The 15,184-nt window shown below is 36.8% G+C and overlaps 1 protein-coding gene across 1 annotated transcript in view; it reads right to left on the reverse strand.

Annotated features, from left to right (window-relative positions):
- Nucleotides 1–8,052, reverse strand: part of LOC106466627 (F-BAR and double SH3 domains protein 2-like) — a gene marked incomplete at its 5' end in the record, with an annotated part of 38,815 nt that extends 30,763 nt beyond the window's left edge. The window contains one exon of the mRNA XM_013926920.2: nucleotides 7,780–8,052. Coding sequence (XP_013782374.1) covers nucleotides 7,780–8,052 — 273 coding nt within the window. The remainder of the gene's footprint in view (nucleotides 1–7,779) is intronic.
- Between the last annotated feature and the right edge of the window lie 7,132 nt (nucleotides 8,053–15,184).

Here is a 15,184-nt window from a genome sequence, read left to right on the forward strand (position 1 = left end):
TACTGCTGTTCTTTAGTAACTGATTACTACTGTTCTTTAGTAACTGATTACTACTGTTCTTTAGTAACTGATTACTACTGTTCTTTAGTAACTGATTACTAGTGTTCTTTAGTAACTGATTACTGCTGTTCTTTAGTAACTGATTACTACTGTTCTTTAGTAACAGATTACTGCTGTTCTTTAGTAACTGATTAATACTGTTCTTTAGTAACTGATTACTACTGTTCTTTAGTAAATGATTACTACTGTTCTTTAGTAAATGATTGCTACTGTTCAGTTACTAAAGAACAGAAAAGTCGACAAATAGTAACGTTCTGTACCTATCGGATAAGTTTAGGTTGCATACAGCTATATTACGGGAATCGAAACCCGATTTTTTGCGTCTTAAACCTGAGATTTATCGCTGATCCACTTGGAGCCACCTATAGGGTAATAACTGTAAATATTGCGAAAATTACTGTAACGGGTTGTACGTGGCCGTTATAATATTTATGGTTAAAGTCTATACACAAGAAAAGGTCTATATTACATTTGTGGTCAGAGTTCTAGCACCATAGCATTGTTTGTTTTGGTTAAAAACTACACAACAGGTTATTTGCGTTCTGTCCATCAAGAGGGAATGGAACTCTGGATTTTAGTGTTGCAAGTCCGTAAACTTACCACTGACCCATTGGGAACACAGCCATAATATATGTATATCAATAAAATTGTAAACATTCCGACATAAACAGACGTGTGAAACTAATCACGGTTGAATCACTCAGTGTTAACCATTATTATAGTTCGTTATACAGTAAACCTTTGGAATACATATATATAAAATAATCTTCTGTTTTTCCTATTACAACTGTCAATGTGAAGAATTGACCAAAATAAACATAAGTGAAAATCCAGCTTTTTCTATGAAGAGTAAATAGAGGACCGTAGCAACAGTTAGTTGGATTAACTACAATATTTATTGGTGGTATTTTTATTTTTGTGACTCGTATGTCTTTATGAAATCAACAAAGTCATGGATCCACAAGTAACTTCGTTAATATGAACTCTCTCCATTTTTCTAGGGTTAAATAATACTCTGAATATTCACATACTTCTAAGCTTTGAATTATGTTAAAATTTACTCTCTCAACTTTTTAACAAGTCCCATTATTCACAAACACATTCAAATTGTATGAAACAATTGCTTAACCTTATTTCCAGGGCTGAAGGGGTCACCTGTTTTAACCACTCGCAATACTATATAGTAGTGTGTTGTATGTCAGTCAGTCAGTAAACACTAAAATGACGTCACATAAGGAGGCCTAACGTTGCAATTTGTACTGTAGTGACATCAGTAAAATATAGGCATGCCATGAATCAAAAGAATAATTATGCACTCTGTAGGCTAGTACACAGTATAACATATGAAGTTCAAAAGCAAGAAATAAAAAATATTAGTCACTCTTAATTTTGGTTATATTTACTCTTGAAACAGGCACTTTCTGGGTCCCTGCGGAAGTACATCCAGTTGTCATTTCTTTTATGTATTTGTACCCATAATCTTTCTTTATAAACTTCTCTAAAAGGTTTATTGAGTCAGGTATAAGTTCAGGTGATAATGCTTACCTAGACAGATCACAAAATGAATACATGAGCAGTCGAGAAAACTAAGAATAAATATCAAAACGAAGTTAAGAAACAAACTACGTTATTTCTGTTTGTTTGTTGAATTTCGCGCAAAGCTACTCGAGAGCTATCTGTACCATCCGTCTCTAATTTAGATATGATAAACTAGAGGGAAGTCAGCTTGTCAGCAACACCCGCAGCCAACTCTTGGGCTATTCTTTTACTATAGAAAATTGGGACTTACAATCACAATGTAATGCTCCCACGTCTGAAAGGGCGAGCATATTCGGCGACAGGATTCGAACTCGCATATTGCGAGTTGAGTGCCCTAGCCATCAGGCCTAACTGCGTTATGAAAGATCTCAATTTAAGCCACCCATACGCAACGAAATTCGTATTCAGGAAAGGTCTGTTTATGTTGATATACAGAAATTTCATACCAGTCATTTTGTAAAACCTGTTTCATGTGGCTGTTTTCTCTGTAAAACAGCTGTCGGATACTTACATTATATGTCAGTGAAAGAAACCAGATGTATATATATCTTTGCTCCCATAATTCTTGTTTTTGAACATTAAAAACTGAGATCGGTAACGAGATCACCTGATTAGTTTATTTCCAACAGAGAAAATTGTTTACTTTCTCGATTTTAACCGAAAGCTCGTTCCAATATTTTGTCTGGCATAGGGCCATCATGCAGTTTTCAATCACTAGCAACTTCAGAAAAAACCTAAATATTCACATCTCACTGGAAAGTAAGAACAACAAAATAGTTCGAATGTTACTGTAAAATTGAATCCGTGAATATGTATATTGGCTTTCGTAAAAAACATGCTAGACTAAACACGCCCCCCCCCCCCGCACACATTCTTCTCAATCAGTCCGTTACGGATATCACAATAGTGGTTTGTGACAGACAAAAGATAGATCTCAAATGCTATTCTTATACACCTCTATTTTTAAACCCGTAATGGGCTAATTAAGAGGAATGTGCACACAAAAAATCTGCTGTCTAACGTGATTTTTATCATAAATATTATGCTTACTGAATCCATAAACATGTGCCAACCCTAAATGGTCTACCACTTCCAAAACGAGCACATGGATAAAAATAAAGAATGAAACTGACTTCTAAAGAGTAGAAGAAATATAATACTTTACAAATAATTAGTTTCATATGACATGGGCAAAAGAAATAGTTACAGGAATAAAAAAGGTTTGATTGTGTTAAATTAGATTTTTTAACAACATATCAATAACTTTAGGATCACAGAAATATTTGAAAGTGAAATTTCTATCTACTTCTGAAAAAAAAAAGGTGTGTCATGAAAAGTAAAATCAACAATTTATAAATTTCTAAAACATGATTCACCTCCGAACGAGACGACCTCTGGCTGCTTCTGGAAGTTTTACTTCCAGTACGACTAAGGTTATTGTACGGTCCCAAGGAGTCGACATCGGTATTCTTCAACCACTCGTCAACATTTACTGTTAGAGATAATTTAACAAAAATACCGTTTAATAAACTTGCAATATAGTTTATACACTAGTGAACAAACTGTAACGTAATGAACAAGATACTTTAAAAAATATCTATATATGAAATAATGCACCAACTTGGAAAGATGTTACAAAATATCATGGTTGTACTATAGTGCTACAAGAATCATGTTTGTAACTACAAAGTATCATAAAATATCATGGTTGTACGTATAGTGCTACAAGAATCATGTTTGTAACTACAAAGTATCATAAAATATCATGGTTGTACGTATAGTGCTACAAGAACCATGTTTGTAACTACAAAGTATCATAAAATATCATGGTTGTACGTATAGTGCTACAAGAACCATGTTTGTAACTACAAAGTATCATAAAATATCATGTTTGTTACTACAGTGTGTGTGTGTGTCATAAAACATCACGTTTGTAACTACAGATTATTATAAAACATCACGTTTGTAACTACAGATTATTATAAAACATCACGTTTGTAACTACAGATTATTATAAAACATCACGTTTGTAACTACAGATTATTATAAAACATCACGTTTGTAACTACTGGTTATTATAAAACACGTCATGTTTGCAACTACCGATTATCATAAAATATGTTGTAATTACAGTTCCATAACACATTACGTTTGTAACAACACTTTATTGCAAACTTCACGACTCTACTAGTGTTCAGTAAAGCAACTTTTAAATGAATCACAAATTATGAAAGTTTTAATGTTAGCTTTTAGATTCTTACAAAAATAGCACTATTCTCCTGTCGTCTATTGGAATACATAATAAATTGTCAGTCCACGTTTAGCAACTTTACTGAGCTATTCGGGTTATTGTGGAAGACCCAGACTCCAAACGATCTCGTGCCATAAGAGTACCCAAAATCTCAGCAATAAGCAATCAAATACTGCCCATAAGGACGATGATTCAAATATTATCTATGACAAAAAAAAAGGTCCCGGATGGCCAGGTGGTTAGGGCACTCGGTTCGCAATCTGAGGGTCGCGTGTTCGAATCCCCGTCCCACGAAACATGTTCGCCCTTTCAGCCGTAGGAGCGTTGTAATGTGACGATCAATCCCACTATCGATGGTAAAAGAGTAGCCCAAGAGTTGGCGGTGGGTGGTGATGACTAGCTGCCTTCCCTCTAGTCTTACACTAGCGCAGATAGCCCTCGTGTAGCTTTGCGCGAAACTCAAAACAAACAAACAATGACTAAAAAGTCGTGCTTAGTGGTTAAAGTTTAATTATTTTCAGTATTTGAAATGTCCCTACAATTATAAATACTTAAAGTAACAAAAACATAGAGTGCCTGAACACAGTATGTTGCTTATGTTTGGAGCAGTAATCTTCATATAATCTACCGTTTAAACCCAAACCACGTGTGAGAAAACCGACAACCTAATGCAGCGTGACACTGTATATTTAACTTTTATATAAATGTATTTTCATTATGTTACTTTTTATTGCATTATCTCTAGCGTAGCTGTGCAGTTTACATTATCTTTAATACAGTTTTAAGCTGAAGTAAAAACCAAAGAAGAAGACAAAGAAGATGAAATGGTTTAATCCAATTTCAATTGAGAGATGTTAATCTCTCTCAAATTAATAAACAACTTCCGCCATGAGGAAAAACGCTTACATAAATCAGAGGATCGGTCCAACCTACAAGGCAGATAACCGTGAATCCCAATAAATCATGACTTTAAGTACAGACTCCAAGCGGCCCTTCTAGGGTTTCCGGAGACATGAATTATCGAATATTCTTTAGACATCAGCTTACCACAAATTTTCCCTACAACGTTGGTATCAGTGGGGTGAATCTTTAAGCTCATAGTGAGTCACATTGGCTTGATTTTTAGAAGCCTAGAATGATCAGGCATATTTTTCTATAAAAAAAAAAGACGTAACATTATTTTCAATAGTTGTAGAATTATAGTTCTACGAATACGGAATTTTATATGTCTTGTTGTCAATTAAATCAAGGAGGGTATTCATGAACTTTCGTAGTTTTTATATATATTCCATCCCACGTTTCAACATTCACCTTAAGTTTTATATACACACCTACCTTCTTCTCTTGTACATGAGGCTTTCCAGCTGTATAAAGTATTCTGTTTCTTTTTGAAGTTCCCACTGAAGTAAGAACACGTAGCATAAACCATATTAGGCCACCTTATTTTGCGTATACGTGTTTTTGTTGTTGTTGTTGTCTCTCAACATCCTATTAGTCAGTCTAACAAAGAAATCATTCTAAAAGTGTCTAAAAACTGCATTTTAAGTGTATCTTTCATTCGTAACAATTCAGTAGCTATGAGGCCTTTTGTGACATACCAAAACTCACGTAAGCTGGATCTGTGGCAGGGTATCTGAATTGCTATTATGTATACGGTAGTAAAAACAATGTTAGACAGTGTTGAACCGTTACATTTAATGACATGACTGATGGACTGGCTGGCCATCCGGACTATACATCTATCTCTTCCGTCCATCTGTCATCTATCTATCTATCTGTTCACTCCATCTACCTGACACCTGTCCAACTATCTATCTACATGGGTGTTGAAAAATGAACGTGCACCTCGCATGTATACAGATGTTACATAAAGAAATTATAACCTAATTACAGGTACGACCACACTGTATATGGTCGAGTAGAATGGATTACAGAGGAGAGGTGATTCATTAATAAGGGGCTCTGGGCTCCTTCGGTTAAAGGTGATAATTTGAGGATGAGAGGTGCGAAAATCTACCACCATCTTAGAGAGGAAACGATTGATGGTTATACAAACAGAACACGTGAGATGTATCCAGTTAAACTGACCGACAGTTAGCACGTAGCATGCCTTCCAACGTGCCATTTATAAAAGAAAACGCCCCCTATAACGAGCCGTATAGTACGGTAAGTTAATCTATAAGACGATAACGCCCAACCTCTGAAGTAAAGCTAGATCTATCTTCACCCTTAGTGTCAATATTTAAACTTTGGTACGTGATTAAAATAAACCTTACAAATTACAGATCTACGATCATTAATGAAAATTATAATGGAAAACTCGTATATTTCGTGTAACAATCATGGTGTAACTAAAAGGGAACGATCTGCCTTTTATAAATAAACTTAACTGGTGTACAAATGGGGAATACTGGGTGTGACTCATGTTTAGTGTGCCCGGACTGCGAATCTCAGAAGTCATGGTTCACATCCTATTGCCGCAAAAAATGCACGCCGTACTTTAGGGTCCTGGATGTATTATAACAGTAACAGCGAAATCCCATCTTTGTATAAGAAGCCCCCCAGTAGCACAGCGGTATGTCTGCGGACTTACAATGCTAGAAACCGGGTTTCGATACCCATGGTGGGCAAAGCTCAGATAGCCCAATGTGTAAGCTTTGTGTTTAACTTCAAACAAACAAATTGTATAAGAAAAAAAGTGGCCCAAGATTTAGCGGTGGATGCTGATGACTAGTTTCCTTCCTTCTATTCTACCTATTCGAAATAAGGGACAGCTATGCACAGATAACCCTTTGTGTTATCTTGCACAAAAATGCGAAAACAAAGAAGCGGAGAAATAAAAAAAACTATATGCAGAGTAAAAAACACAGAAGTAAAGAACAGCAGTAATCAGTTACTAAAGAACAGTAGTAATCAGTTACTAAAGAACAGCAGTAATCAGTTACTAAAGAACAGTAGTGATAGTCGCGGCTGAAATTAGATCTCAAATCGGTAAAGAGATGGAGCTATGAGCTAAACGTTTGTAACTGGAAAAACAAACAAATTCAGAGCCATTCTATAAGCCACTATACCGCAACAAAAATCACACGAGATGACTTTTTATGTTCCATTCCAATCTGTTGAAATGAACAGACTTTTATTTTACACATTAAAAATTAAAAGAAAACTCTGCTAAACAATTATATCATGTATATTTCTCAAAATGTCGATTACATCTATGTTCCTTTTACATTTTATGCAAAGTGACTTATTTCTATTTATGACAAGGCTGCTAAGGCTATCTGACGCCGACCCTAAGTTTGTTCTGACCAGAGGGAGGGCAGTCAGTCAGTAGCACCTTACCACTACTCGCAATAAGGGACTGTCACTCTTATAACGCGCACACAGGATACAATGCGGGAAATATTTTGTGGTATCACATGGATTCCATCTTGCCTCACCAGCTCCTAAATCCAGAGTTCTAGCCAACGCGCCACCACAATGTTTCAGAATCCGATTTTGGGATTTCCCACACGCAGGTTGAAATGGTTTGTTGCTGTCTTGATACATATATAAGTCTGAACGACATGCTGAACCGTATAATGTATACTGGGTCAAAAAGTAACATTGTAATGGCCACAGTAACAAGCATCATAATCATTATATAACATGTCAGTGCGAAACTGCAATTAAATCTCTGACCCAAACAACTTTTAGATATAAAAAATGGTTTAACTTGACATCATTATATAACATGTCAGCGCGAAACTGCAATTAAATCTCTGGCCCAAACAACTTTTAGACATAAAAATATTTTAACTTGACATCATCATTATATAACATGTCAGTGCGAAACTGCAATTAAATCTCTGGCCCAAACAACTTCTAGATATAAAACAATGTTTTAACTTGACACAAGGTATTTCAATTTCACGGAAAGCAAATTTCACCTCATAGTTAAACAAAGCAGTGCATCGGATGTTCATCTTTGAATACGACTCCGCTCTTTGAGCATTGGTTTCGAACGTTATTCCTGTATCTTCTTCTTCCTGGGTATCCTCTTCTGGAACTTCTTCCCAAGCGTTGATGCCAACTTTCACTGCGCCCTCCTGCTCAATGGCGTTTGATATCTGTTGACACTCCGCCAAACTATCTGATGTACTGTCATTAAAGTCACTATCGTATACAGAGTCGTTTGCTTCACTGCCGGCTTCGTCGTAAGCCTGGAAGGAAGGCCAAAATGATTATGGTTTATACAGTAAAGAAAGTTATTACTTGTTTTACTTATTTAATTTACTTGACACGGTTGCCACACACCTGGAACAGTTTCAGACGATTATAACTAACGATATACATAATAATAATAATACAAATTATTACACCCAACCTTAACTAACGCTATAAATAATAATAATAATACAAGTTATTACATTATAGAATGAAGCTAAAACATCAAACTAAAAAGTCCACAAATAGTTACGTTCTGTGCCTATCGGGTAAGTTTTGGTACCGCAGATATCGAAACTCGAATTTTAAAGTTATAAGCTCTCAAACTAGAGGGAAGGCAGCTAGTCATCCCCACCGACCGCCAACTCTTGGGCTACTCTTTTTACCAACGAATAGTGGGATTGACCGTCACTTTATAACGCCCCCACGACTGATAGAGCGAGCATGTTTGGTAGGACGGGGATTCGGTGCCCGCGACCCGCAGATTGCGAGTCGAGTGCCTTAACCACCTGGCCATTCCAGGCCTCTGAGCTACCAAGGGGATAACAGATAGTATAGTAATGATTTAACATGCCACTGAATATTTCAAAACTTCATTTCTAACTACGTAATTAATATGTTATGTGGGTAAGGTCGGGGTCTAATACAATTAATTTACTTCTTATTTCAGTTCCCGAGCGAAAATACCTATACTATTATAGATAATGAAAATATAACACACGTGAAATGAGCATAAATTAGCAAGTTGACATTAAATTGTACAATACACAATGTGAAGAAGTCATGGCAAATAAACAAGTTTTCATTAACAAGTGTTAATAGTCATGATTAATTACGTTACCCTGAATACGAACGGTTTCTGTGCAGTCTGAGATTTAAAACAAGAGGAGTCCTCAGGCCCAGAGCACAGATCATCCATTTTGGAGCTTTGTGCATAACTTCAAACGAACAAGCAAATCCTTTCGTAGCTCAGCGGTAAGTCTGAGAGCTTATAACGTTAAAATTCGGGTTTCGATACCCGCGGTGGGCAGATCACAGATAGCCCAGTGTTTAGCTTTGTGCTTAACACCAGACACACAGAATTCTTTATTAGCCTCTGCATTGATACTCAGCTTATTTTCGGAGGAATGTGCTCTGTCTACCACGGGTATCGAAACCTGGTTTCTAGCGTTCTAATTCCCATATGTTGCGAGACTGACTTTGCATGAATTCACTAAGGTAATGATACTGCACTATTGAACAGAATATCCTGGGCATACAAAAGAAACTGACACGTATACGTGAACAAAAGTACAACAGTAAAGTTTGTAATACAACAAACCTAAACCAGGAGTTTCTAGCCTAGCTACGTACAAAATACGTATTTCAATGTATTTCGTTAACGTGACTGTATAGAGACAGCTGTAAGAATACCAGGTAATAACAATAAAGTTAAAATAATAATAAAAACGTAATATAAACGTTTACAATCAATTGAGACAAATGGAGTAGAGTTTTCCATATAGCCTGGACAAAGCTACACTTTAAAATAACCTTTAAACGTAAATATACAATAAAAACCACATCAATCGCTTCTACTAAGTAAGTACCTTCAATGGTTTCCACCAATTACACTTAGTTCTTCTCATTACGGTGTGTCACTCCGAAAATGCCCCCCAGTGGCACAGCGGTATGTCTTTTAGGTGAGACATATTCCATGTACATATACACAGCCTACCAATAAGTAGGTAAACACGAAGTCCAGAAATCATAACATTTTATTAAATAAACAAACATGAAACAACGGGTACATGGTTACTAGTAGTATTTCGTGGATTTGCTCTTCGCAAGATGTAAGTTAGAAACACGTTTATACATCGGAGTTACAAGACCTGAAGTCTGGGCCTGTGGGATTGAATCCCACCCGTGGCCAAGAACGTGGATGAGGATATCTCGAGAAGTTGATTGTTTCGCGCTCTTTCAAAGGTAACAATCTAGGACGGATCACACTAGGTCGATAGGGTTCTGTTGTCCTGGCAATGCTCATCTAGTAACTCGGGCTGAAGGAGGAGGAGGAGCCCTCTCTCAAAACCAAGACGATAGCATCACACTTATAACTAAAATCGTTATTTAACACAATACAATCATACTCCCACAGATCATACAATTGTTCGTAATTCAACAAACACCACAGAACACAACTACACAGCTAACATAACTACATAATCAGAAAACATAAACGGACATGGCCCTGAGATGGAAAATAGCAACAGTAACTAAAAGACATCGAAATCAGCTTACCAAAAACCACAAAATAGTTTTCAACAAGCAACAACAGTTCAGGAGGGAGGAGTACCTGACCCTCCCAGGTCTACAAAACCTAAATCCCGATGACGAACCGAAGCGAGTGTTTTACAAACAAACAAAACGGGAAGTTTGTAGACAAAAGGAAGGAAGAAAAAAAAACAACTGAAGTTTTTTCTGTTTACATAGTTTGCTCATTATACATAAAAACATGTATACTTATTACCCTTCTCAAGAATTAAAAATGGCAAATGTTTTGCTTTATCCTCAACATTATGCACCTCTAGACCATGGCTATAAAATTTTATTCACCAGATTTATAAATTTTTCATTCTAGAGCCACGTGAAGTTGGCCAGGAAATTTCAAACTTTTCAGTACCTCAATCTTTGTCTAATGATAAAACAAAATTGGTGTAAGTATTATTTTTCTTAGTGGCATGAATGTGAAGAGGAAAGTTCGGTGTATATGTTTTCTCCATAGTTTGATTGTTAAAAATATAAAATGTGCTTATACATTACTTTAAATAACTTCTATTTCGCCATTATTCGCCACTAAGGGATTTGTTTGTAATTAAGCATAAAGCTACACAATGGGTTATCTGTGCTCTGCCCACCACGGGTATCGAAACCCAGTTTCTATTGTTGTAAGTCCGCAGACATACCGCTGTGCTACGGGGGGGGGGCGCCACTAAGGGATGCAACTTCAAAACGTAAGCATGCCAAGAGTTACTAGCATAAGCTGGACTGAGCACTTACAACGTGAGCACCAAGCGACCATAGCAAGTGGATCCTTATTTTATTTCTCTCAAATTCTACGATATATTTTATTAATCCTAGAGCTAGTGACATGTAGCAATTAATTCAATGTGTGTATACTTAGCTGAGGCAATTACCTACTTCTTCATAGTCGCAAATAAATATTTATTCGTGACAGCATGCCACACACACCAGCAATGAATGATAAAGAACACTGATTAATAAAAAAAATACCCTTCTCCCCTTCATCCGAACATATTTGTTCCCAGAGCACATTTCACATAGCTCAGCTCAAAACGTGGGTGCCAGCTGGTGTCACTGCTGCTTTCGGTTCTTTCTTACACATTGTTATCCTTAAAGTTAACATAGTTTCCAATCCCGTGTAATCTACATGACGATGCGTGTAATATCAACAACATCCTAATCTGCATATTACATTCCTGAATGAGTTGTTTTTCTTTAATTAAACGTCTGGTTAAATAATAATGGTAATATATCAGCAGGTAATATATCACAAACACGGCAAAATAATGTAACTGTCATTACTACCATTGCATCATTTTATTAATGTGCTGTGAAACAGAATTTACATTCAATTTTGCACCTAATTCACGTAAGAATCATCAATGAATCAAACTGAATTCAGTTGTACAGCACAGTAACAAAATAACACATTGTGAGTAATATCAAGTTGCTTTATTTTGCTGTGCTTATGAGATATTACTTACTGTTTGAGTTAAAGCATAATTTTGGCTTCTTTTTTTTTTTTCTCGCTCAAGCGTCTTTGGACGGATGTTCCTTTGTTGTTGAATTTCACACAAACTTACTTCAAGGTTACCAGCGCTAGCCGTCCCTAATTTTGAAGTGACAGACTAGAGAAGAAGCAGCTAGTCAACAACACTCACCGCAAACTCATGGGTTACTCTAATCGAATAGTGTGGTTTGACAGTCACTCTAATAACGCACCTACACCTCAAAGTGCGGAGCGCGATTTTTGTATTTTGCAGTACGGAGTGGATCCACAGTTCGGCACGCTAATCACAGTACAGCGCTCGAGCCTGGACGGATGTTTAAAAAAGACCCCACTGTACACATAGAACGGATACACATAATTGATAAAATTGCTCATACGAAGTGTTGGTGTTAAATTCGTTACTGACACATATAACCTACAATATGTGTATTCAACCAAGCGTGGGGCATTTTTTCACACTCCAATATAAAACTGGTTTTACTTACAGCAATAGAATAGCTGTTTTTTATACAAAGACCTTCACAGATATCTGTGAAAATTCTACTTTTAAACTGCAGAATGATTCATTCGGGAAACAGTAATTTTTATTTTACTGATTTTTTTTTCACACTTCCAAACTACTCAGAAATGATAAGAGCGAAATTGAGAGAGGAAAGAGTGTAGTGTATTAACGTTTGACCTACTTTTGAAATTTTGAAAATTTATCCATGCCAAAACATAAAAGCGCTTCGTGAAATAATTGCCATATGATAACCTTTATTATTGTCCAGTGATTTTTAGTTAGATATTTCACGGTTTATCCACATAAAAACAAACCTTTTAGCTCCAGTTGTTCAAAACAAACAAATAAAAAAACGAGTCCTTTTATTCACAGGTATACGAAGATGAGATTAAATAATCAATATACATAATGAGGTCGCTAAGTAGACCAAATCAGGGATTTTGACAATCACCTCAAACTCAAAGTCAACGTTTTCATACTTTGAACACTTACGGGAATATATTTACCAAAAGCATTTAAATTAGCCTTGATGTCAGACTAATAGAACAATCTGACCGTGAAGTCACATTCTCAGAAGGCTTTTACTCGACTGTTTTTGCTTTGTTGTTAATGTATTATTCTGTATAACGTTGAAAATTAAATTGCCAAATATATTTTTGTTCTTGTTAAGCAAAAAATTACACAATGGGCTATCTATGCTCCGCCCATCGTGATTATATAAACCCGAGTTTTAGCGTTATAAGCTTCCATACTTGCCGCCGAGCCAGCAACGGCGGGAAGAATGGGGTGTGGTTTAGGGGTAATATTTTTATTTTGTTTGAAAAATAGAATTGTGTTTCTACCCCCCGCAATCTTGCAGTAAATCGAGCCACCTACAGTTTCTCGCGGTGTTCTTGAAAATGTTTTCTGTTACATAGACCACACCTAAACCGAACACACATTTAAACAAACGATCACCTTTTAATGTCGCAAACATCAATATGGCAGGTGATCAATAAATACAATAACAAATAGGGTTTTTGTTGTGCGTGTTTTTTTTCTACGTAAAGTATAAACAACATAGACAAGTTTGACATAAATGGAATCATTACCATTTTGTAGAAGCTGAACTAACCTAAAACTAAGTCTTACCTCCGCCCTCCCTCCCACACCCGATTGAAACATCATGAAAAGCTGTACGACAGAGCAGATGAGGGTCTTATGTAGGCACAAGCTGACACGTGAAAAGTGATGTGAACGTGCAGTTGTCCATTAATGAGTAGATGTATTTTTAATCCCAACTTTTCGTGTGGGCGTAAAAAACACTTTTTTCTAGATGGAGATGAGCAGTACTATCAATCACCCAGTTGAAGTGTGGACAAATATCCTCAGGGGGCTTGGAATCCGATCCTCAGGGGACTTGGCGGGTTCCGTGTCTTCAGGGACAGATGGTATAATATTCTTGTCTTTGTAGTTAAATCCTAACATTCGGCACACCAAAAGTACAGATTGACGCTTGTGGCCTTACTCCTTACTGGAATGTATAAATATGAATATATTCTTAGCAACGGTATCCTCACTGTGACAAATACTCTAAGTAACGGTCGCGTCAAACCGAGTTTATTAATTACCAGTCACAGCAAAAGGCTAGAAGCTGAAGCTCTGTAATTTACAGCTGGAAGGCTGAGTCAACCCCAAATCCTTGAAAATGTATAATCAACCAACAATCTTCTGACAGCAGAAGGACCCTTCGTAGTGAGTTGTCAAATGAACGTCCAACTACTTAACATAATGAATATGTTGTATCCGAAGTGGTTCTACAGCCTAACCGTTGAATGAGAAAAATAAATTTTAATAGTTTTTAAAGTGGTTTGTTTGTTTGTTTTTATTTGAGTGCTAAGTTGCACAATGGGCTATCTATGCAGCGCGCCCAACTATGAGATCGAGCTCCGAATTTTAACTCTAAGATATTGGGAGAAGGCATTTGAAACAGTCAATTATTATTTGCAGAGTACTGAAAATAGTTCCACAGCAGACGTAGTTGTTGGTTTTTATTTATTTATTTGTAATTCAGCTGTGTAAAAAAACATGCGACACTGTTGTTGTTTTTGGTTTTGTTTGAGAGAACTGCACAAATCTATCTATGCTAGCCGTTCCTAATTTTGAACTGGTAAGGTAGAGAGATTGTTTGTTTGTTTGTTATGGATTTCGCGCAAAGCTACACGAGGGTTATCTGCGCTAGCCGTCCCTAATTGAGCAGTGTAAAACTAGAGGGAAGGCAGCTAGTCATCACCACCCACCGCCAACTCTTGGGCTACTCTTTTACCAACGGATAGTGGGATTGACCGTCAAATGATAACTCCCCCACGGCTGAAAGGGCGAGAATGTTTGGTGTGACGGGATTCGAACCCGCGACCCTCAGATTGCCAGTCGAGCGCACTAACCATCTGGCCATGCCAGGCCCCAGCGAATTTAAAAAGCTGGGCTGGATGCCTGTAAAGTGTGCATTGCATGTACATATATCGAGATGAATAAATCACATATCTGACAGCATTAGGCCCAGAAATGTCGCTCAAGCGGTTTTTGGGTGCTGCTAAAAACTAAATTAATATTACGTCACAAAATAAAAGATTAAAACGTTCATAAAGAGCGCGTTTCAGCGGCTATAAAACTGTGTAGCAAAGTTACAATAAAAAAAACTGTTACGGTCAGGGAATAAAAACTGCCGCCGCAGTGAGGGAGTTAATCCGCATGAGGGAGCCATGCAATAATTCACACGGGTCAGCAGTAAGAAGATGTCTTTGTGTGAGACCAAAGCTGAAAGTAATGAAATGCGCATGTCGAAGGTACTTGA

Source organism: Limulus polyphemus, unplaced genomic scaffold (genome assembly GCF_000517525.1).
Source record: "Limulus polyphemus unplaced genomic scaffold, Limulus_polyphemus-2.1.2 Scaffold2328, whole genome shotgun sequence".
NCBI lineage: Eukaryota > Metazoa > Arthropoda > Merostomata > Xiphosura > Limulidae > Limulus > Limulus polyphemus.